This window comes from Varanus komodoensis, unplaced genomic scaffold (assembly GCF_004798865.1).
Source record: "Varanus komodoensis strain SLA01 unplaced genomic scaffold, ASM479886v1 scaffold10, whole genome shotgun sequence".
Taxonomy (NCBI): Eukaryota; Metazoa; Chordata; class Lepidosauria; order Squamata; family Varanidae; genus Varanus; species Varanus komodoensis.
In genome coordinates this window covers 24,380,014-24,404,364 of record NW_025335269.1, presented here as the reverse complement: position 1 = coordinate 24,404,364, position 24,351 = coordinate 24,380,014, and the positions used below count along the sequence as shown (strand labels likewise).

General features: G+C 43.0%; 1 protein-coding gene across 6 annotated transcripts in view; it reads left to right on the top strand.

The window, feature by feature from the left end:
* The window catches only part of TGFBR2 (transforming growth factor beta receptor 2), a 65,170-nt gene extending 41,071 nt beyond the window's left edge, over window positions 1–24,099 (top strand). For 4 of the 6 annotated variants that reach the window (XM_044417481.1, XM_044417516.1, XM_044417525.1 and 1 more), the window contains 7 exons: window positions 1,312–2,114; window positions 2,669–2,810; window positions 11,821–11,948; window positions 14,080–14,251; window positions 21,294–21,377; window positions 21,947–22,704; window positions 23,275–24,099. In XM_044417481.1, coding sequence (XP_044273416.1) covers window positions 1,312–2,114; window positions 2,669–2,810; window positions 11,821–11,948; window positions 14,080–14,251; window positions 21,294–21,328 — 1,280 coding nt within the window. In that variant the 3' untranslated portion in view covers window positions 21,329–21,377; window positions 21,947–22,704; window positions 23,275–24,099. Of the gene's footprint in view, window positions 1–1,311; window positions 2,115–2,668; window positions 2,811–11,820; window positions 11,949–14,079; window positions 17,269–21,293; window positions 21,378–21,943; window positions 22,705–23,274 lie in introns of those variants that run through there. The other 2 variants (XM_044417492.1, XM_044417500.1) reach the window with 2 other exon arrangements.
* Window positions 24,100–24,351: the final 252 nt, after the last annotated feature.

Below are 24,351 nucleotides of genomic sequence, written 5' to 3'. Positions count from 1 at the left end.
CGTACTCACTTGTAACAGGCAACCTGCAACCAGCACACTTGCAAGCTTTCACTTGCTTTGCTTATTTCTGTATTGGAAAACAGATGACTTATCTTATTGCCCTTTTTCACTCTGCATGTCTGTATTTTAGAATCTTATTTTGTGACTAGATAGCATTTGTTATCTAACTTAAAATGCAAGATTATACAGAAAAAAAATCCCTACTACCCCTAAAGATACTGAAAGTTTTAGACCTTCCTTTCTGCCTAAATAAGAGTGGGATTGCACCCTTAAGTTTTCAAAGAATTTTAATATGGAATGATTCATATGGGTATACTTCAACATTTCTCTTCCACCCCCGCTAAAGAGTTTCTACAGTAAATTCAAGAATGCAGCTACCAGCTCCATTGTGTCTGTCACTCAGACTAGACTTTCATGTGTTGAGTAATTTTGCAGTTTTTTAAAAGAGGAGGCGGAAGCAATACTCTCAAATACATCTCGCGCTGTTAAATTAACTCAGTAATAAAAATCACGATGAAGCACCCTTTTCAGTCTAGAAAAAACTTACTTCCTCCCAACCAAGTCTTGAGAAACAAAGCCAGTTGTTGTTGGCTTCCTCTTTTACTAGATGTGGCTGCAGACCTATAGCTACATGGATGACAGGCTTTATCCAAGCTGTTACTACTAAATTTGCTTTGCTTTGCCACAATATATGCAAATATGTATTTGTTTGTTTTATACTCTGCCTTCCTCCCTCACCCCCATGCTCAATGTAGCTAGCAGTCATAAGAAGAAAAGCATTAAAAAATTAAAATTAATTTGGTTAGGGTTTAACATAACATAAAACAAATATTTAAATCGCCACAACAATAAAGGAATAAAAACAGCATCCGAGGCAACAAATTGGGTTACCTGCTGGCAGAAGGACAGTGGAGAAGGAGCTAGCCTAGCTTCCTTGGGCAGAGAGTTCCACAGTGTGGGAAGGCCTGCTCTCACATTCCCACCAGTGCTTCTCCACTGGCCATAGAAGAGTCAGCCCCAAAGATCTGAAGTAGTATTCACTCAACCATGAAAACCAAAACAGAAAGAGCTCCTTCAGATCAACCCATCCAGTATGTGTCCCGTGAGATTTTGGCTCATCATGTGGCGCAGCAGACTGCTGTTTGGCAAAACAGAATTGGAAAGCCCCCCCTTGGGTATGTGGGATTGCACAGTTCCACAGACCCTGGCTCCATCTTAGAGTAAGCTACAGTGCTAAGATGAATTCATTTTCTGGATCATTATAGCCACTTCAAAAATGTATTTCAGCAAATTTTTGTCCCTTTCTTCTAGACTCTACCTCAGCTATAGAAGAAGTGAAAGATGTGATATCTAAAGTTGCACTAATAAGCCTTGTCCCATTGCTTGTGATTGCAATTGCTGTGAGCCTTATCTTTTACTGCTACCGCATTCAGAGGAGAAGGAAGCTCAACAAGGCATGGGAGAAAAATGTCAAGTCCAGGAAACATAAAGATTGTAGCGATGTTTGTGCCATTATGCTAGATGATGACCGTTCTGACATCAGTTCCACCTGCGCCAATAACATTAACCATAACACTGAACTGCTGCCTATTGAGTTGGATGCCCTTGTGGGCAAAGGGCGATTTGCTGAAGTTTATAAAGCTAAACTGAAACAAAACACATCAGAGCAGTTTGAAACAGTGGCCGTTAAGATCTTCACCTATGAAGAATATGCCTCCTGGAAGACTGAGAAAGATATCTTCTCCGACATAAACCTGAAGCATGAAAACATTCTTCAGTTCCTCACAGCGGAGGAGCGCAAGACAGATCTGGGAAAGCAGTACTGGCTGATCACTGCCTTCCACTCAAGGGGTAACTTGCAGGAATATCTTATTAAGCACATCATCAGCTGGGAGGACCTCTGGAAGCTGGGTGGATCTTTGGCTCGAGGGATCGCCCATCTTCACAGTGACCATACACCTTGTGGACGACCCAAAACACCTATTGTCCACAGAGATCTAAAGAGCTCCAATATTCTGGTGAAAAATGATTTAACCTGCTGCCTCTGTGACTTCGGCCTGTCTCTGCGTCTGGATCCTACGCTGTCTGTAGATGATTTGGCCAACAGCGGGCAGGTAAGCTGAGGCATGGGAAGTAGTAAAGAGAAGAAAAGATAGGGGATTTGAACGAAGATGAAGCAAAATGCCTACTCTTTTAGTGGGTTGGATGTGCTCACAGGGAGGGCTTGATGAGGACATGAGGTGCACAGCAACCCTAGGATAGGCATGGTGGGCACCTCTGTTCACAAGGGCTGGGGCATCCTTTGTCCAGTAGAAGACAGGCTTTGCCTCCTCTACATAATGTCCCCTTTATATAAATGGATGGCAGCAGTTCCCATTTATGAGAGAGAAGGTGGGGAGGAAACTTTGAGATTAAACCATAGGTGGTGATCAAGCCATCTACCTGCCCCAGGTGACTGCTCCATTGGAAAGCAAGCTTACTCCTTTATGTCTGCTGATGGTTCTTCATCTGCACAGCTGCAAGCTCATGATGATGGTGACTTTGTGGATTTTTTAAATAAATAAAGATGTATAGATAGATTCTAAGGGAGGGATGGTGGTTATGTACAGCTGTATTATGTGGGCTTTCAAAATATTTTTTTTCATTGCTGTTTTATGACTGCTGATAGGTTGGCACAGCAAGGTACATGGCTCCTGAAGTCCTGGAATCCAGAATGAACTTGGATAATGTTGAATCCTTCAAGCAGACTGATGTGTATTCCATGGCCTTGGTTCTGTGGGAAATGACATCCCGCTGCAATGGTGTTGGAGGTATGTGTGAAATGCTATGTTAGATATTCATGGTGGAGGGTTATATGCACACGCACACAGAGACAATATGTCAGATGTGATTAAATACTAGTACTCTAGAGTTTGTAGAAGAGGCATTTCTATTTATTATTGATTTATTACATTCAAAACTTCTAGGTTCTTCAAGGAGGTCAGAGCAATTTACAGTACAGGTCACAGGTGGGCTCCCAGGCATGCAGTGTCCCAGGCTGGTGAGATCTGCTTAATTTCAGGAGCAGAACTGTGCCGTCATCCCTTGTGCATTCAGACTGTGTCCTTAACTACGTTTCCCCTAGCTGGCACTTTCCAGAGGAGTTGGATGCACCCATGGCCAATGGGAGCTGTTGTAGCCCAGCACCTCTGGAGGACACAGGTTGGGGAAACCTGTCCTAAATTGTTCTGCCTAACTTTTAAAACTTTTTGCTAGTGGTCCTGATGTCATTGTGGTTGATGCACATAGCCAGAACCTATTATACACACCTCTGACTTTGGATGCTAAAGAAGCATGTATGGCATGAGGCAGGTCTCATCAGGGAGTGCACTAGCTGTGGTCTCTCCTGTTCAGTGACAGCCTTACATGCTTTGTAACATCCAGGCTAGGCTACCACATCGCCTTAGGTGTGGGACTGCCCTGAAGATTCAGCTGGATAAGAACAAGGCAGCTAAACTGGGATCAGTCACCCTGAATCTATGAGGGCCTGCGTCAATTTCCAGTGTGTGACTGAACTTAATCCAACATGATTTTAACATGAAATGTCAGACCAGGGTGTCGAAGACATGATCTCTTTGCATATGTACTTGCCTAAAATGTGAGATCTGCATCAGAGGCCCTCAGGCCAGTGGCCTTCCTGAGAAATTTCAGGTGTTGGGCAAATGGAGAAAGGGACTTTTCAGAGTGGAAGTCTCATTTGTGGAATGAACTTTCCAGATACATAAGGGAGGCATTAACACGTTTGCCACATTGGAAGCCATTAAGACCTTCTGACTTGGAGTAGAATTCTGTGGTTTTATTTTATTTTTGCTGTGTAAAAAATGTCTAACATGTTCATACTTCTAGAAGAGACATAAGGTTTCATCTGGTCAGATCAGTTCCTACTCCTGACAGAGCCTAAATCACATGAGTCTATGGCCAAACCTATGCAGGTCTGGCCGTGAATGTTGCCTGAATGGAAGATGGCTAGGAAAACCATACAGATTGTGCTTTGAGTGTTTTGGAAGAAGAACAGGAAGCAAGTTCATGAAGCATAAATACATTCACAACATAATTCATGTTTACAGAGCTAGTATGGTGTAGTGGCTAGAGTGTTGGACTGGAACTCAGGAGACCTGGGTTCTAGCCCCTGCTGTGATGGACTGTCCTCCTAACCTACTGTGCAGTGTTGTTGTGAAGAAAAAAAATCAGCCATGGGAGTATGTAACCTGCCTTGAATTCCTTGCAGAAAAAAGCAGAGTCTAAAACAGTAAATAAATAAATAACCTCTTGATAGATTATATCACTTATCTGTATTGTAACATGCCAGGAGAGGAGAACAGGCGATAAACAGATACATCATTGAGCCAGCAGTGCAGGTTGCCTGGAAAGGCTCTTTACCTGCCCAGCCCTGATGCAGCCTTGTGGAGCAGTGTCCCTGTGGTACCACTGCTTTTGTGGAGTGAGTGTACTTGTTTCTATGTAGGGAGTTAATTTTTCTCCTATAATCCAGTCATGTGCCTAGGAGAGAGGAGATGGGATCTAATGGGGGCACCTGAGAGTCTCCAGATATTGCAGTGGTTGCAGATTGATGTAGCCTTGGAAGTGGGGTAGCCAGATTATTCATGGTTTAATAATAGAAGCAGTGGCCAATCTGGGGTCCCTAACAAAGATCTGGGTGGGCGAACAGGATTAGGTGGGTTAGTTTCTGCTAGGTGTGTCTACTGGGCTGCATTGGTTCAGCATCAGGGTAGACTGGAAGGCCAGTGAGAGGGGGTTGTTGTGGTTATAGGAATTCCATCTCCCTCTGCAGACTCTGTCTTGTTCAGTAGTCTCTCTATCTGAACTGACCAAGGTGAGCTGCTGGTTCTGAGAGATTCCAGCATTGATGCTGAGAGCATCTTCTTTAGTGCAGGTCAGCACTTCATGATCTCTACAACAACCATGGAACTATTGCAGCATGTCTATTGGGACTATTACACAAATACGTGTAATAGGACATACTCTACTCTTGGTTTCTTCAGCTGGCTCTGGTGATGGTGGCCTGAATGTGTGGGATTTTGAATTATCCCCTTTAGCATAGTAAGATCCTAAATAAGATGTAGATTCATGGTGGCTTTTCTCATCTGCAAGGGTAGCAGACCTATTCAGATAGAACACCACTCATGGTTAATGAACCTGAATAGTTTCCAGAGGACGCTGGGGTGAATCATAGATATCAGAGTTGAAAGGGGACAAGAAGGCCATTGGGACCTTCCCCCTGCTCAGTCCAGAATTCCAAGTTAAGTCATCCCTCTCAGGTGGCTGCCCAGCATTATCTTGCATACCTTCAGTATGGGAGAGTCCAGTGCCCTCCTGGCTCATTGGTTGGGAGGTTTTGATTGATGTGGCTGGAGCTCCTGTGAAAACCATGTTTGGTCTGTGGAATTGCTCCTGAGCATCCTCTGCACTGTGTCATGGTGTGATGAAGTGAAATAAGAGACAGTTTGAATGGAGATAGAGTGAAAACTCCTAGGTTTTTTTCCGTACATTTTTAGGGGCAGGGAGAGTGGTAATGAGACATCATCTTGCTGCCTCTGTTGAATCTTCTGTGTGCTGTCCAGCAAACCTCTTCAAAGTCATCCAGGGCTTATTCTGTGCTGGCCCTCAGGACACTGCTGCTCTGTCAGAAGCCTGCTGTAATAGACTTGCTAGTCACTTCCAGGATCAAATCACTTGCATATGCTGGGCCTTAGGCTCCAGTTACAGTAGGTGAATCTGATGAGGTATCCAAAGCATGGCCTAGGCCCGTTTTCTTGAATGAGGTTCTCTTGATACAGCTCAAGGGTGTTGTCAAGCTGCTAGGACAGATTTGTGCAGCTGTTTGATGCTGAGTCCTTGCTTCTCTTGGTTTATAGAAAATGGCAGGGAGGAAACAGCCAGCTGGGCCAGGGAAGTACTAAATGCCTGCTTGCAAGAGGGAGTGGTCCCAGGTTGCCTGAAGCTGGCAGTGGTGAGGCTGCTCCTAAAGAAACAATTTTCCTGGACCTGGAAAATCTTAATAATTCTAGTCCTGCAGCAAATATTCCTTTCCTGGTTGGCAAGCACCTTGAGCAGGTGGTTGCCAACCAGCTCCAGATGCTCTGGATGAGACTGATTACCTGGATCCATTTCAGTCAGTGTTCAAGCCAAGTTTTGGCATGGAAGCAGGTTTAGTTGCCTTCCAAATGATGACCCAGCCACTCATACTGCATTAGTTCTTCTTGGTTGCTTGGCAGTTTTTGATAATACATCAACAGTTGTATCCTTCTGGGACAATTGTCAGAGATGAGAGTGAGTGGTACTACATTGCAGTGGTTTTATTCCTACTTGGACAGTTGACTCCAAAAGGTGGTCCTTAGGAGATGTTGCTTAGCCCTCAAGATTCTCCAGTACAGGTTCCACAAGGGATTTAAGATTTACACGAAACCACTGAGTGCCATCACCTGGAGTTTTAGAGCACACTGTCTTCTATATGGAGATGAAACCCAGCTCTGTTTCTCCTGTTCATCTTACTCAAATGAAGCTGTCGTCTGTGCTAGATCCATTTATAACGCCTTTCTCATGCATTATTTTTATTTTTATGTATTCATTGTATTTATATACTGCCTTTTTCTCTTTTTAAAGAACTCAGAGCAGCTTACATCATTCTCCTCCTGCTCTGACTATTATGTTCCTTGCACTTCTAATAGCTTCTTATATTATCTCCAGTTAAAACAGCAGTAAGACAGATTTGATATTATGTGGGAGTAATAACAAACAACATACATCTCATTGTTCCTTTCCATATTCAGCCACACTTCAGTTTTAGTTAAGTTGCAAAGGAACTCATGCAATTATTTCTGTAACAATTAAGTTCCACCTGGAAAGTAAGCTTTTTGCTTAGATAAGCTTCATGGATTACTGCTGAATTGATCAAGCATATTGTCGTGCATGGTGTTGCAGTATACTAATACCCCATCCCTAAAACTGTGTTTGGATTGTTGGTTTCTTAACTGGAACTGTTCATCTTGTGCTGACATCTCAGAAAGTTCAAAATTCTACATTTTTAGGAAATGTTATGGAGGTGAAGACATCTGTTCTATTCATCTGGTATATTCATTTGATTCAAACCTAGAAGGGAACTAAGCAGCATTATTATGCAAAAGACATTTCCAGCCAACAAAATAGATTGTGGCCCTAGACCACTAAGAAGATACATTTTCCCTAACAATTTCCACCCATTTCCAGAGAATGGGGGGACCTCTTGACATTTTTGTGTTGGGGCAGTGGGATAGTATGGCATATAGTAACTGATGCTATGAAGGTTCTTCAATTTGCATGAAAATGCTCCATGAGTGGTTCAGAAAACAGCTGGGAAAGTGTTGGGGCTGAGAATTCCTCCCTTTCCCCCTCCAACCTTCCTACCGTGCACTGACTTTGCCACAACAATTCTAGCTTGTATGTCTAAACTCTGGATTCATGTTGGTTAAGAAACTAAGAAAATAAGCCAGAATAACAGAAACGGGGAGGGAAGGAATTCCTGGCTCCATTGTTCATTTCCCAATTTATGAAACTTTTATCAGATTGTCCAAGGCATCATTCTACTGGGGTGATGGAGTTGTCCATTGAAACGCTACAGTGGCATAGAGATTGGAAAACACATTGGAGTCCCAAAATGTAATTTATAATTTTTTAATGTGACTTGTGAGCGGAGGAGGTTGTTAAATGCTTTTTGCACAGAGACCATTTGACACTATCTTTCTTGTATTCTGGTTGGCTTATTGCGTTCTCCAGCTTGCTTTTTGGAGGTACAGATAGGCTGTTTACTCAGGAAGGCTCTTTCATCCTTGCTGATGCCCAAGGCCTCTTCCTGTTCCTGTTTGAGCACACGAGAATAGTGCCTTGGGAAAGAACCACCCTCACAGCACTTCTGTACAGGAAGTTACAGAATTGTCTAAAATTAATATAATCGGGAAAGAAAAATCATGTACTAACTTTAGGTGCATTGAGTTCTTTCTACAACTTCCTTTAAAAAATACAGACTTCTGGTAGAAGTTAACTGTGACATTATACAATACTAGAGTATGCAATACATACGTAAACTAGGTCAGTGCTGAAAATTTATGATAAACCTAGAATTGCACATTAATAATAAAACAAAGGTATCTGACCTTCAGAACTAAGTGTTGTTGTAATAGATATATGATAGCTATATGAGAAATAAAACTAGAACTGTTTTAATCAGTAACTAAGCTAAAACTGTGGATTACTTAAAACACTGCAGATCACTGACACAGGTACCATCTTTGTAAACAAGTAGCATGTTAATCCTATAAATTTGAAATGAGTTGTGCATTTAAGCTATGACATGTGCGGATACATTTACCACTAATTTCCTGACTCGGTGGAACATGTGACACGTAGTGCACTCTAAAAGTGCACTCCTCTGTGTGATCTTTCTTTTCCATAATGATTGTGCCACCCCAGTAACAGAACAAAAGCTTCTTGGTTTCCAAAGATGGCTCCCTTTTTGCCCATGAAGCTGAACAATCCATCGGTCTCGCTGTTGTGGCTATTGTTGCTCACCTGGCTAGCCCAGGACTCATTGAGTTTCTTTGCACCAAGCTTTAAAATGCTGCATTCCAAACCCTTGCTCTTGGTCTAGCCTGGCCTCTCACTCTAAAAGGTCAGCATACTGAATTACATGGTATTTATAAAAACCATGCAAGGGACCCATGTGGCATTTTTGGGACAAGTCAGGGAAGGCAACAGGGACATTAAGTATGCATTTGATGAGTGAAATCTTGTAGAATTGCGTGTATGTTTGTTTTTGAAGATGGCATTTTCAAGTCAGTGCATTTTTCTGTATCGAAGGGGCACTGTATTTGGCGTGAGGATAAGGTTGTGAAATGTGCAGGTATCTTTGTGCAGTTTGTAGAGTGGACAAGAAGTGAAGCTTTGCTAAATGTAAACTTCATAGTACCTTGAACTTCTTAAGCATTGACTTTAAATACGAAGCACGCATGGAATTTAATCAGTACAGTGAAGCTATATATAGTGGTATAGTTGCCAGTGAAGCGTTGTCCAGAGAAAAAGGCCACTTTATTACTTCATGGGCTAAATGCTAAGACATTTTATGTGTGGGAAGGGGGAGGAGATAGTTTGCTTGATCTTCCACTGGAGTATAATTTAGAAGTCATATTTAGAAACTCGGCGCTGCTGCTTTTGGGAAAGCTTTAACTGCTCCACTACCCTGTTAGCTTGGTATTTCAGTCAGTGCAACAGCTGTGTACCAGATGTTATGCTTTGTGAGAAATATCATTTCCATCCGAGTATTTTGCTTTTGTGACTGACATGGATACTGTGAGAAAGGAAAGCACAGAGAGCACTAAGTGAACTGACAGCCCTCCAGATCCGCTTATTTTCAAGACTTTTATTGCCAGTACATGACATCAGTCAGAATCAGTGAGGTTACCAGGGAATAATTTGGAAAATACCTTTCAAAATGACTCCTGTTCCTTTTGCTGCCCAAGGCAGTAAGACTGCATTGCCTGAAAGGCTTGCTACTTTGACAAAAGAATTGACGGGGTTCACATGACATGATAAGCCATGGTGGCTTAGCATGTCATGCAAACCTGTGATAGGCTTTGTGGTTTTGCCTAAAAGTACAGAAAATGGGTAGACAGTGAGAGTGGAGCCTTCGTGTTCTCAGTGGCAGTGGGGTGGTGAGGTTCAGTATTTGTGAAGAAGGCTGATTCTACACTTCTTTGACCAATTGTTCAAAAGCTTCTGGTTTTGGGGGCTAAACCCATGATGAGGTTGTTACTGCCTGTATGTAGTAGGCATAGGATCCAATTCAGTGGAAAAAAATTGTGCTGCTCGATATTTTTTCTTCTGCCACCTCTACATAGATGTGTGCTTTTGCTTAGGAAGATACAGAACCAAACACTACATGGAAATAATAGAAAAGACAAAAGCCAGCATGTGTTGTTTTTCACTCAGTTTCATATTAACAGTGAACTAAAATAATGGAAAAATGAGAGAAGGTTTGGTCAACTGTTTTCTTTATGGAATTATAAATTAGAATAGACCTTGTCCTAAAATGTAGCATTACTGCCTTTTAATTAACTGCTTTTCACTGAAATAAAATTAAGTACATGGATTGTTAAGTGCTTGTTCCTAGATACCTATAAATACGCCCCATTGATTTTGAGTGGAAGTTACATAGAAATCATAACTGTTTGCAAGTTGCCAAATATAGATAGATAGATAGATAGATCGATCGATCGATCGATCGATAGATAGATAGATAGATAGATAGAATGTGATCTATACACACATTTAAATGGTGTTCTTCGCTTTATTTCCGTTTGTGAGTAGTTTGGCACTTCTTAAAGTGCCCTTTATTGTGCTTGATGTCACACTTGTTTCCTTCGACTGGCTCCAGGAAATGTAGCTTGTGTCTGTGTGTTCATTTTGTCCCACATCCTTTCATGGCAAAAATAGATAATGGGGAATGATTTCACACAGCCTGGCTCATTTGTCAGTACTCAGCAGTGTTCAGTGACTGTTTGGTGTCCATAAGAATAGACCTTGACCTAGGCTACATTACAAGAACGCATAGAAATCACTATAATCAGGCTGAGTTTATGAGTTAACCAAAACCACTTGCACTCACAAACCCAAAGGACAGCACGACACAGAATAGACTTCTGCCTGAGCAGGCTGTCTTTGGGGCCATCTCTCGCGTTCTTCAGGTGTTCCAGTATGTTACGTTAATCTTGGTAGTGTCCCTGAGATGCTATAGATGCTACTGAAATACCTAAGGTGACTTTACGGTGTGTTGTTGGAGATATAGGCCAAAACAGTTGGAAGGCACCAAATTAGATAGGGTTGGAAATCTGCTGTAACTTTTCCCATTCTGATGAATGTAAAATATTTCATTTTTTACTTTAAAATTGTTGCATTTTTCCACATAAAGTGCACAACATGGTGAAAAACAAAATAAAAACACACCTGTGCACACATAGGCAGACACTTCAATCCCCTGTGCTCAGTTTGTATTATTTTAGTTTTGGTGGCTTTTCTGGAGCTCTGGAAAGTCCATTTCCTGGCAAAATCTTCAGAGCCTTGAAGTACTGTAAAACCTCCTAGTTTGTGCTGGGATTTCTATATGGGAAGTAAATTGGGATTTTAATCTGCTTTGGATCCTGTGAAGGCTTTGCTTTGGCTTGATCTGTTTTAGAGTTCAGTTTTATGTGTAGCTTCTAAATACGTCATAAAAATATCTCATTCCTCAGCAAACAGGAATAAGACCTAGAAGGACTTGGCCCAGATCCAGAAGTTGGTTTCTTATCTCTTGACCAAACCTTTGGTTAGACCAAACTCAGTTTTGTATCTCTGGGAGGAAACATGCAAGTTAGGCTTCTCCAACTTGGTGCTCTCCATCAAGTAGTATCTTCCATCATTCCTAGTCAACAGAGGGTATCAAGTTGGGGAAAGTTGGTCTACACACTGAAGGTTTCCAGGATGCAGAACCTTTGAAACTGCAAAATGCATTCTAGATGCACCTCTGCCATTGTCAGTCTACCTCTTTTTGTAAGGTACACACTCCTGAAAATTGGCCAGGCAGTTATGGTCCTGAAGGGAATGGAACTGGAAGGAACAGACTTCATTGCTGGTCAGATGGTTAAGTTCAAGAGCAATTGGCAAATCCTGCATCTGTTACAGAGAACAAAATCACCCTCTGTGATCTTAGTCCACACTCTTGACTGTCCTCATGTCTGCTTATTCTCTTGGCAGAAGTGAAGGAGTACGAGCCACCCTTTGGTTCTAAAGTGCGGGAACATCCCTGTGTGGAAAGCATGAAGGACAATGTGCTGAGGGACAGAGGGCGGCCAGAGATTCCAAGCTCATGGCTCAACCACCAGGTAAGACCATCTGCCTCTGCTGCTTGCATGAGGCACACTCATCCTGCCCTTACCTTGCTGGGATACAACCTTGACCCCTGTGCTTTTTACTCAGCTTTGCCCTGCCAAGGTGCTGTAGTTGCATCCATACAGACTGCTTACATCTTGTTATACTTTTCCTGCAAAGGTGCACTTTGACCTTGCACTTCCAAGCATAAGAGGAACCATGGTGAATCAGACCAAAGGTCCATCTAGTCCAGCATTCTGTTCATATCTCTACAAGCAGCATACAAGTGGGATATATTAAGCATTGTCCTTTGATATTTGCTAGTGCTGGAAAGCGATTTGCCGTTTCCCAAGCGTCAGCCTCCAGATGGGGGTGCTTCTGAGCAGACATGCTTAGGATTGCGTTGTTAATATTCTTGCACAGCTTTGAAACCCAGCAGTGGTTTCTGCTGTATTAGCTCTTTCATATTCATGTTCTCCCTCTGCAGTTGCATTTTGGTAATTTACCCATTATTCATAATACTAAATTTTGAAATAGATTTATTCCTTCCCTTCTCATTCAAGTCTTAATGAGATTTGTTGCATTACTGATTCCAAGTTAATATTTAATATTTAATTTTAACTGTAATATTGGTAATTTCAATGCAGGGCAAATGAATATTATTTGTATACTTCTAATAGCATCGTACAGTTGACATTTGTCAACATAAACCATTAGATAAGTTATGTAATTAATGTGAAACTTTAAAAAAGCCCTGTTTAATATCACTTTTTGTAACTAAGGAGGAAACTATTTTCTTTCCAGATAATAGCTGAGTTTTGCCACATGATTTCTTCTGTTGAAATGAAAAGCCAAATGCTTTAACATATGATTTAATGAATTAATAAGTCTGAGCCAAAGGCAAGAAACTAAACAAGTGTGCATGTGCTTACAGCCTCTACTACATCCAGTGCCAAGATAGTGAGAATTCATTCCTATATGGATAGGACAGGCACCAACAATGGAATTCCCACTATGGCATAATTATGCTATTAAAAGCAATGGCTTGGAATCAGATCTAAGTAACACAAGCGGAGGAGGCTTACCCAGAGGGACTGCCCTATCGCCTCTTCCCAGCTTGATCCCTTTGCTGCATTGAAAAACTTTCTGGGGGGTTGGAAAGATGGGAGAACCATCCTGTGTATTGTGGGGGATTAAAAGGTAAACATTGTGACACTTTGCATGTAGCTGAAGCTTGTCTCATTTTCCTTGAATGCAGCAGCACACTTTCCCAGAGTGCACCAAGACTTACAGGTTAAACCTTCCCCCCCCCCCTACAAATTCTCCTCTCTCTAATCTGAGCCAGATTTCCCACTGTGCTCCAGGGAATTTTCTGATGTGAAAACAGGAGAGGCTTTTGGGGGTTATAGAGGCTCAGTGGCTGGAGGAGGAGAAAAGCCCCCTTGTGCAGACTTCCTCCCACTCATTCAAGGATTCAAGCCAATGTGTGCGCACACTTCCTGCGCTGTTCTCTTAGCAAATGACCAAGATGCAAAGTTCATTTTCCCAGCCATGACTTTCCGTTAGTCCTTGTTGTGACAGAGCTTAGCATTCTGAATGGCAGAACGTTATATATAGCAGTGGGCAGATTCTTAGTTCTAAATGTTCACTTCTCTTAGTTCCCTTGTTACCCCATATCTGAACAGTCCTTGACCAAAAAAATAAACAAGAAACCCCACCACACATTCAATGGAGATCCTTTCATTTGTTCCTGACCACTGCCATTACTATGCAAAGACTATCGAGACCTTGTAAAACCTCAAGGTAAAATCTGTGTATTTTCATCTCCATCACACACTCATCAGCTGCAAAAACTAATCACAATATGGACCAAGAATGATGGCGTAAGTGGAAATTCTTACTGCTAAAACCGTGGTGTAACTTGAATGTTTGCTGCAAGCTGCTCTCTGTCACCTGCCTTAATTCCCCGCATGCTCTATTTTCCTACTAAGCATTGCTAGCATTTCTTATTTCAGCATGGCAACACCATTACCACACGAACAGTGTGGTGAACTTCTAATTGACTGTTTTGTAGGGGCTGCGTTTGCAGACTGCGGCCACTTTCAGACTTTTGAAGGCCTTCATTGCTTTCTCCGCATGTTTCAGGGCATCCAGAAAGTGTGCGAGACGCTTGTCGAGTGTTGGGACCATGATCCTGAGGCCCGACTCACTGCGCAGTGCGTTGCTGAGCGCTTCAATGATTTTGAGTACCAGGACAGACTCTCAGGAAGAAGCAGTTCTGAAGAGAAAATCCCTGAGGAGGACTCTGTGAACAGTGGCAAGTAACAACCCACCAGAAGAAATGCGTCTGAAAGACAAAAGGCTGCTCTTGTGTTCTGTGTGCACAATTTTGGGACAGGAAGAGGGTCCAGAGTTCAGATGTGCTTCCTCTGGCACTGAGGATCCCACCGCTGCCTCCATGATGCAGCTCAAAGAGAAAAGAAATGATTTTATGGGGAAGGCATGATGGGCAAAGTGTCATGCAGTAGCTTTCTTGACAGTTGTCATGGAATAAGCTGCATTGGCGCTTCCTGAAAAAAGACTGAACAAACCACCAGTAATGTTTGCACTTTATCAATGCCTGTACATAACTACGGAAAAGCATTTGTGTGTGCATGTGTGCACACGTCCACAGGACAAAGCTCTGCAAACCATCTTCCAGGAAATGAACACAAGATAGAAAAATCCCACAAGGGTTTGTTAGGATGCTTGCTGTATGCTGGCAGCAGAAGTGCCTTATTCACCCCACCCAAACCATAAAAATTGTAGTAACGCACTGCTAATCCTATATAGGGCTGCACTACTTTTTGTTTTGTTTTGTTTTCTTTTTGGAAGTCGCAGGACAAAGAGGTCACAACTGATAGGGCTCGGCCCTACTGGAGCCTTGTCTAACATTTATCTATGCATCGCGTGTTCAGCTGGTTCCTGAATGTTCTAGAGTTTGTGGATTCAGGGGACCTATTAGTGTACCGCTGTTTTTCTTCTAAAGCTCATAGAATTTGGAAAGTTGTGGGTTTTTCCCTTCCTTCGTTCCTGTGCAAAGGAATGTTGATTTCTACCCTCCTCCCTTTCTTTGAACTTGCACATCAAGTTAGCAGCCTGCGTACTGAGAATCGGTTTCCCAGCCCCACACACTATGAAATCAGGCAGGGCCAATTATAATTGAAACAGATGTTTTGCATTTGCTGTGCATTCTGACAAAAAGTAGACATCTCCCTCCTGCCTTTCTGGGCTCGCTAACATCATGTCTAGTTCTTTGAACCCTTAAGTTCACACTTGATTTCATGCCCAGTGCAAAGAGGGAGGGAACCCCACGAAACCCTTCCTGAGTGTCTGGATTTCTGCGATGCTGTGGAAAAGACTTGCCCACGCTACAAGCGGGCAGCGTCTTCGGTCCCTCTGACTGTGCATCGGAGCATTGCAGCCTGCAGTCATTCAGCCTGCAGTCCTCAACTGCTGGCAAGGAGAGGACATTCCTAAACTGATCCCCACAGGCATGGCTTACATTCTTTCAGTCTTCCAAAATATTTAGATTTGGAGCTGGCCTCACAAGGAATTTTAAATGATGGCATTTCAACAGTCAGTATTTTCTTGCTAAATCATCTGTCTGCCCAACTTGTCTCCGTTTTTAAGGGTCCTGCAAAGAGGGCTTCAGGTGCTGCTTTCTATGCATTGCTGTTGTTCCAAAGAGAGACCAAGAATTTGTTACCAATTTATAGTTACACTAGTTGGCCCCAGGAACAATTCTTCTGAGTAAAAATATGTGTATCAAGTGCAATTCTTTTATTCTACAGGACACAGATATTTTTCTAGGAGCGATTCCTTTGTTTATCCAATAGGAAAAAAAGGTATATTCCCATAGGAGGTAAAGTTTATGGTGGAAATATTTATTTTTAAGAAGCTTTGTGTCTGCTTTTATATTAAAAAAATTAGAAATATTTAAGCATTAAGTGGGGCAGAAGCTCAGTAAAATGGAATCTAGTTTTAATAGCAACATGCTGTGTACTGAACTGTGGAGCTACTGGCAAGACGGGTTTATGCTGGGGTCATGTTGCTGGGCAGAGGTGGGATCCGGTGACCTCTGGTGGTGGTTTCCCAGGATAACACCCTGGAAAACAGCTGCACAGGAAGCAAGAGGAGGAGCTGTACTACAAACTGGAAAGTAGGGTGCATCTGTGCTACAAATCTAAACCACTAATTTCAAAACTGGTTTAAGTGCCAGACTTCCTTTCCAAGATTTGCAGGAAGTTTTGGCAGTTAGCTAAGAGGCAAACAAAACGTCTGGGTTAGTGTACCCGTGCTGATCAGGATCAGTGTGGGGTGTCACTCTTTCACCCACTCATCCTTTTCCTGAAATCTCCACCTGGGGGAGGGTTAAAAGAAAGAAGGTTTCAATTGCAGTCAATTGCGCCTTTTTTCTTTAATTCATTTTGGAGGGGAAAAAGCCTTCCCGCCTCCTGAAACACCTGAGTCAGGGCCTTGTGTGCTTACCCAAAAGGGGAAAGCAGAGCTACAAGTATGCATGATGAGGAGGACATTCTGTTTGGTCCCCAGATGGCTTTGCAGGAAGACTAGACAGACTTATGGAGGAAAGGGGTAAGAATAGCTCACCCTCACAGCTATCTGCTACCTCCAGGTTCAGAGGGAGTCTGGCCTGAATACCAGTGATGGAGGAGTCACAACAGGAAAATGTTGCTGCCTTCATATCACATTTGTCACCTTCTCAGAAGCATCTGCTCTGGTCACAGTGCAGAACAGGATGCAGGACTGGATGGTCCTCTGGCCTGATCCAGCAGGGCTCCACTTACATTCTGGTGAGCAAGTCAAGCTAGCTTGATGCTGGTTTAAATTTGAAGTGCATACCAGCCCTGGGTGTCCATTCTGAGAGCAGCCTGGTTCACACAATTGCATAGCTTGCTTGCAATTGTGTTGGGCTGTTTGGAGTTGCTTCTGCTCAAACAGGACATGCTGCCTAGTTTCGTACAGAATAATAAGCTGTGTCCAGGGGCTAATTAGGCAAACAGCACCCCAGTGATTGTGCAATCCGGATCACTGTGTTGTGCCTAATATTTCTCATGAGGTGGCAGAAACTTAGAGAACATCCAGTAGCTCCTGCCAACTCTTAACTTTTTTTGTACTATTTACATGTAAAGGGAAATTTTAATTCTTCCATGAAACACTTTCACTGTACAACATGTATGAAAATAGGAATGTGAACATGTATAATCTTGTTTATCAAATCTTTCAAGCACTTACCGTATTTTTGTATAAATAAAATTGTTTTAGATTAAAAGATGTCATGCTTTCTTGAAAGGTTCTGTTTATACCAGATTATATAAAGCGATTTCAAAGGGCAACCCTCAGGCTGACTTGGTAAGCCGCTGTCCTCCTCCAGCCAGAGTAAGACTTACTTTGGCAGCTTCCTCCAACCTGGGACTCTCCAGATCATAGAATCATACAGTTGGAAGAGACCTGGAAGGCAATCGAGTCCAACCCACTGCTCAGGTCACCCATCCAACCTCCAACCAGGGCTGACCCTGCTTAGCATATGGAGCAGGCTGAACACTCTTCCCTAGTGGCACCAGCTTGCAAGATGCACCTACATCTTTAGTTCTGTCTGGAATCTCCTTCATATTGGCTCTCCCAGCTATAGAATTGTGCACATGGGGCTGGAGGTGCAGAAGGACAAGTGTCATTGGCATTCTAATGGTCACACATTTTTATACCCAGTAGCCTTGGGGCTGAAACAGACATCCAGGCTGGTTTGGGGGGTATGTGCTGGGGCACCTGCCAAGGAGTCTTCCTGTGGGAGATCACTGGAATTGTTCCTTTTCTTAGGCATGGCATCCTGCTGGTTCACTTGCCTCTTGTTCTGTCCCAGATGGTAGTGGTAATGAGAAGTGGTACATGCCCCTGCCTACTTACTTATGTATTTATTTAAAGCTTTTTGATCCTGTCCTATTACAAAAAGTCTCAGGAAGGGATAGAAGCAGGCATGTGATAGTAGTGAAGAGAAATGGGATTCAGAAGAAGAGCAGCTAGTGAGAGAGGAGTCCCATGAGGGTGGCTTGCCCAAAGGCAAGACAGGGTGTTGATCTGTTTTGATGCACCAGTGGGAGCTTTCCTTGCAGAGGGTGGGGGAAGATTATCATCAGGACCACAGACCACAGCAAGGCAAGTAGAAGGAAATCCCCCACTTTCCACAGGGTAGTTGCCAATGCTATTCAGTCTTCCCCTCCCAGCTGTTATTTGGAAAGCAAACACATGGTAAATATGCTAATACAGGCTAATCCTGAATCCCTTTGGGATATTATACTCTGAATTTGGGAATAGGAGAAACCTACTGAAGCCCACAAAGACTACGTCTCAACAAGACTCAAGGCAGTGTCCAGCCACTCTGCACGAACCTTTCTTTTTTACCACTTGCCGTAAAATATGCAAGACTTGCTCATGGTGACATACAGGTATGTGAGGGGATGTCACACGGAGCTGGGTAGAGACCTGTTCTCCCCTGCAGAGGAAGGCAGGACGCGCTCCAACGGAGCAAATCTCAGGGAACCAAGGTTCCATTTAGGTGCCAGGAAGCACTTCCTGGCAGGCCTAAGGAAGACCTGGTTCCACCCTCAAAGGCCCGCTGTGACGACTTTGCCAGACATTTCAGGGAGAAAATTGCTCAGATTCGTCACGAGCTGGACACCACTAGTGAATCAGAGGTTTTTGGGGAGACACCAATGCTGCCGTCTGGTCCAGAATTATTGGATGAATTTCAGTTATTGCGGCCCGATGATGTGGACAAGGTGCTTGGACGAGTACGTCCCACCACTTGCCTATTGAACCCTTGCCCGTCTTGGTTAATAAATAATTCCAAGCACAGGATTGGGATCTGGATCTTGGAAGTGGTTAACGCTTCTCTGAGGGAGGGTCGGGTGCCTGCCCCTTTAAAGGAGGCGGTAGTCCGACCGGTCCTGAAGAAGGCGTCACTAGATCCAGAGATGGCCACTAACTATAGACCAGTGGTCAACATCCCATTTCTGGGCAAGGTGTTAGAGCGGGTGGTGGCAGGACAACTCCAAGCACTCTTGGATGAAACTGATTATCTGGACCCATTTCAGTCCAGCTTCACACCCGGGTACGGTACTGAATCTGCCTTGGTCGCCCTGTACGATGACCTGTGCAGGGAGAAGGACAGGGGGAGTGCGTCCCTGTTGGTTCTCCTGGACCTCTCAGCTGCTTTCGATACCATCGACCATGGTATCCTTCTGGATAGGCTTGCGGGATTGGGGGTCGGAGGCACTGCTTTGCAGTGGTTCCGCTCCTATCTCAATGGCCGGTTCCAGAAGGTGGTGCTGGGGGACTATGGCTCTGCAACATGGCAGCTATGCCATGGAGTACTGCAGGGATCCATTTTGTCCCCTTTGCTGTTCAACATCTACATGAAACCGCTGGGAGAGGTCATCAGGAGGTGTGGGCTGCAGAATCATCAGTACGCTGATGATACCCAGCTCTACCTCTCGTTTTCCACCAATCCAGGTGAGTCAGTGGCTGTACTGAACCGGTGCCTGGCCGAGGTAATGAGCTGGATGAGGGCCAATAAACTGAAGCTCAATCCAGACAAGACGGAGGTCCTGTTGGTTGGTGGATTGGGCTTCGGAGAGGGTAAATTGAACCTAGTCCTGAATGGGGTTGCACTCCCTCTTAGGGACAAGGTCCGCAGCCTGGGAGTGCTCCTTGACCCGAAGCTTTCACTGGAAACTCAGGTGACAGCAGTGGCGAGGAGCGCTTTCCTTCAGCTTCGGCTGATTCATCAGCTGCACCCCTACCTGGAGTATGACTGCCTGGCGACAGTGACACATGCGTTGGTGACTTCCCGCCTTGACTTCTGCAACGCGCTCTACTTGGGGCTACCCTTGAAGACGGTCCAGATACTTCAATTGGTTCAAAATAGAGCTGCCAGGCTGCTGATGGGGACTGGGTGTTATGTTCACATGACTCCAGTTCTCCGTCAGCTTCACTGGCTTCCCATTGAAGTCCGGGCCCAATTGGAGGTGTTGGTGATGACCTATAAAGCCCTAAACGGCTTGGGTCCTGGTTACCTGAAGGAGTGCTTACATCCATATATGCCCGCCCACCCCTTGAGATCTGCAGGAGAGGCCCTTCTCCGGGAACCCTCCGTGAAATAAGTCAGGAGGGTGGGTACTCAGAGGAGGGCTTTCTCTGTGGTGGCGCCTAATCTATGGAATGCGCTCCCCAGAGAGGTCCGCCTGGTGCTGAAAAACAAATAACAACGGAAAACAAATAAGACCTTTTTATTTAAGCGTCATTTTAATTGTTAATATTATTGGATTTTATCTGGCCAGGGCGACTTATTTTATATTGTTATTTTTTGTATTTTAACTTAATGTTTGCATTTTACAAACATTTTAACTTAATGTTATAACTTAATGTTTGTATTTTAACTTAATGTTGTGAGCCGCCCCGAGGCTTCGGCGAATGGGGCGGCATAGCAATGTTTTAATAAATAAATAGGACCCCGAGGGTATGGAATGGGCTTCCACAGGAGGTGGTCGAGACCCCATCGGTGAGAGTGTTCAAAGATAGGCTAGACATGCACATGGTGGGCATATCGTGAGCAGAGCCGGCTGGAGCCGGGAGTCAGACTAGATAGCCCGGGAGATCCCTTCTGACTCGCTCCGTTTCTGATTCTATGTCATACCAGCATTACACAATGTTGTTTGGATTTGCTTTTTGTCTCTCTCAAACCCACTAACAGTAATGTAAGTACTCCTTCCAAGAAGACATGTGAAGATAGATTCTTATGAACAATGCACCATTTTTAAAGGTGCATATGGAGCATTAAGACTTACTACAAAGGCTTATTGTCAAAGTAAGGTCGGGGTAGGTGACATCACAAGTTAACAAGTATTACCACAATGAACAAAGTATGTTAAATCATGGCATGGGGAATAACCCTCAAGCTCTTCCGGCCTTGCAAAGGAGTTAAAACAATATCTTTACATATTTTCCAATTAATTCACTTGTGTGCCTTTATCCTATAGATGTATTCCAAACCTTTCTGCCAGCAGGCTTTAATTAGCATGTCAGTCACCATTTTTTAATCTCTTTATTGCACAAGCACAATTGTTTGAAGGGGAAAATCCTAAACTGCTGTTAATGGGAAGGACATTCTTTCTTGCCCCATTAGTACCTTCTATTTTATTATTTTATATTAGTATAATTTTATTTCACTTGCTTTTCTAGAGGAAGTTGTGCTACTCCAAAGTACCCTTTCCCAACTTGGTGTTCTTATTCTCTGCTTTCAGGGAGCTCTAGAGGCTGTGGTGGGAAGGAAGGGTGAGGAAATCCACTTCCAGTGATTCAAGTGATCCAGCATAGATCTGATCTCAGTGAGTTCTTTTATTCCTTTTCTAAATATGATTCTTGGTAAACTAATTAGGGTGTTAATTACAAGAATGGCTTTTCTAATCATAGCTATTTCTGCCGCTGTTATAGCTGCACGCAGAACCACAAACTTTGCAAGTAATTATGTTGCAGGACCACATTAAAAGCAACGCTGAACAACCTGCATACATTTGTAATTCCATTTTTTCCATGTTCTTAGTATGAATTGTTTTAACGACTATGTTAATTGACAGCCAAAAGTAATGAAGGAAAAATTACATGCGCTGTGAGCTGCATACTATACTTTCATTAAGTTGATAAGATTTATTTCTTTTTGTAATTTTTGAATTAGTGTCATAATTAAGTATTCTAAGCTATATTTATTTCCAGTCATTGTGCATTAGCCACTGCAGATATTGGGTTAGATCTAAAGCAGATTATATCTTGCACTCACAGAAGAGTAATTTTATGTGTCATTCTAGAATAGGAACTGAGGATATTTCCAGATGGACAGCTCCCTATGCTACCAGCATAAATACAAAGACCCCTTAATGGATTTATTTTTTGACAGCAGGTCAGAAGATGGAAGATGTGATGAGAAAACATGGAAGAAGTTGTTGACTGAGCCCTTCTTAAAGTCCATGTTTGAGGCTGGGCATACAAAACCCCTCATCTGAGAAAATTGACATGCACATTTTCCCCTTTCTGGCCTACAGATCCCACTATTAATATCAGCAACTTATCACTTACTCTTGTACAAATGATTGTTGAATAGAAGTAGCAAGTATTCATAGTTCTTTGCACCTATTGTCTGTCACTTACATCCAAACTTCCCCATGCTTAGAGTATACCTATTAAAAATTGGTTAGACAATTAAGTCATGACTACCTCAAGCGCCAGTGATTTCAGAGAGCTTACTCCAATATAGCTAAATCTGGATCTAACCCAAGGGCACATGGAAGGAAGTTTCTCTCAACCTGACACCTTCTGGATGTCTTGGATGTCAATCCCCATTAGCCCCAACTGGTATGGCTGATGGTCAAGAATTTAAGTGATGACTAAACCAGGCACGAAACGAATACCTCCCACTTACAAAGAGAGCAAAGCAAGCATAGGGGGAGTGGTTCAGCTCAGTGGAACAGCTTATAAAAAACGGTTTCCTCCTCTTTGCCAACTTCTGCTACCACCTACAGTTCACTATTAATTTGCTTCCATAAATAAACTGAGTAACCCATCTTAGTATTGTCCCTGAGCCAAGTGATAGCAGGTTCCGATCCAAGTTGTCCTCACCCAGAAGACGCACACTTCTTGAAGAAGGAGAAGAGCTCAATGGTAAGTGGGGTCGCTGGTGATCTGACCAGGGTTACATGTGCATGGTTGGACTGCAGTTGCCATGCTATTGCATTGTGCACAATACTGAAACACTCATGACTTCAGGAAGGAGAGTAGGGGAACCCCACCTGGCTGGCTCCAGGATCTGCCTTCCTTTGAGAGAAGAGCTCTGTTCATGGGAAGTACCTCCCCCAGATTTCCAGAACCCCCTCCCCATGCCCACTCATCCAGTAGAGGGTCCCAACCCTTCCAGGGGGATGGAGGAGCATAGGAAGCTGGGATGTCTGCTGCTGCTGTCTCAGGTGGATGTGCCCAAATCTGGAAAACTGGATCCAAACTCTTAAGACACTACTAAATGGTGCTTTCATGTATCCACGTTTAACTAACGTGTCAGCTAGATTAATCAGGCAAAGCATTTAACTGGTGGAACTGTGAGCTCCAGACAGAGGTGGTTATTTTGAGGTTGATTTTTGTTCTGGTTAATACATTTGGGGATAAGAAATAAGTATATTATTATCTTATTCTCTTTTGTTTATGAAACTGAGTTGCCTTTTACTTCTTTCACTATAGGTATAGGTAGTGACCATTCCTTCTTCCTGCGGCCCGCAATGTGTTCTCTAATCTGTGTCAACGATTTGGGGGATCCTGACAAAAGGTTCAACTCCTAGTGTGGCCTTCGAAGCTGGAAACTCCTCCACTTATCCCAGTCAACTACTGTGGAAATATATAAAGGCAGAATCCTATGAATGCTTGACAGAAAACTCCCAGCATCCCCCATCCTTCCATAGTACATAGCTGGGGAATTCTGGGAGTGGTCTAAACACATAGAGGATTGTTCCTAAACTCAATTCCTTCTGAAATCAGTGCTTTAAAAAAGACCGATTTGTTTCTGGACAGCAAATGCACATTGCATTCTTTTTGAATTCTCTAAATTTAGTTTGCATATCAGCCTTTAACTCTCTTATTACCCTCAGCAATACCATTCCACCATGGAGTCTTCATAAATGTTCACCCAATGTTTCATAATGCATCAATTCACATATATTCAATTAGGATTATATTACATTTTTATAGCATTGCCATGAAACCTCTGTATTTTGTTCTACAAAATTGCCTTGTTTTCCCATTGTATGTTAATTTTATTCCTGCTTAATTATCTTCCAGTTAGAAAATTAGAATAGCAGGTAATTTAACAGTTGAAACAAAAGTATTCAATTTTGTATGGCCTGACTTAATTTAATTTTTTTTTAAAAAAAAATCATGTGTTTCCCTCTTCCTAAGTTACACAAAACATTTGCCAACTAGAGCAGTTTTGAGTGTATCCAACCTGCAATTAGCATGCTTAATCATGACATGGTGAATTTATGTGCAATTACATTATTTGTGCAATTACAATATTTCAGCATGAAGTAATAATATTTTAGCGCCAGATATTGGCTAACCTGCAGATGCAAATAAATTGGAGAATGGCTAATTTTTAAGAGCTTGATAACCTACCTGGATTTTCTGACATTATTAAAGGATAAGATTATTTTAGACCCACAGGGATAAGAAAGAAAGAAAGGAATTTGGCTGGCTGGAGCTGTTGTAATGCTACATGTATACTAATTCAAGAATCAAAACTGTATGCTGTAGCAACTGATTACA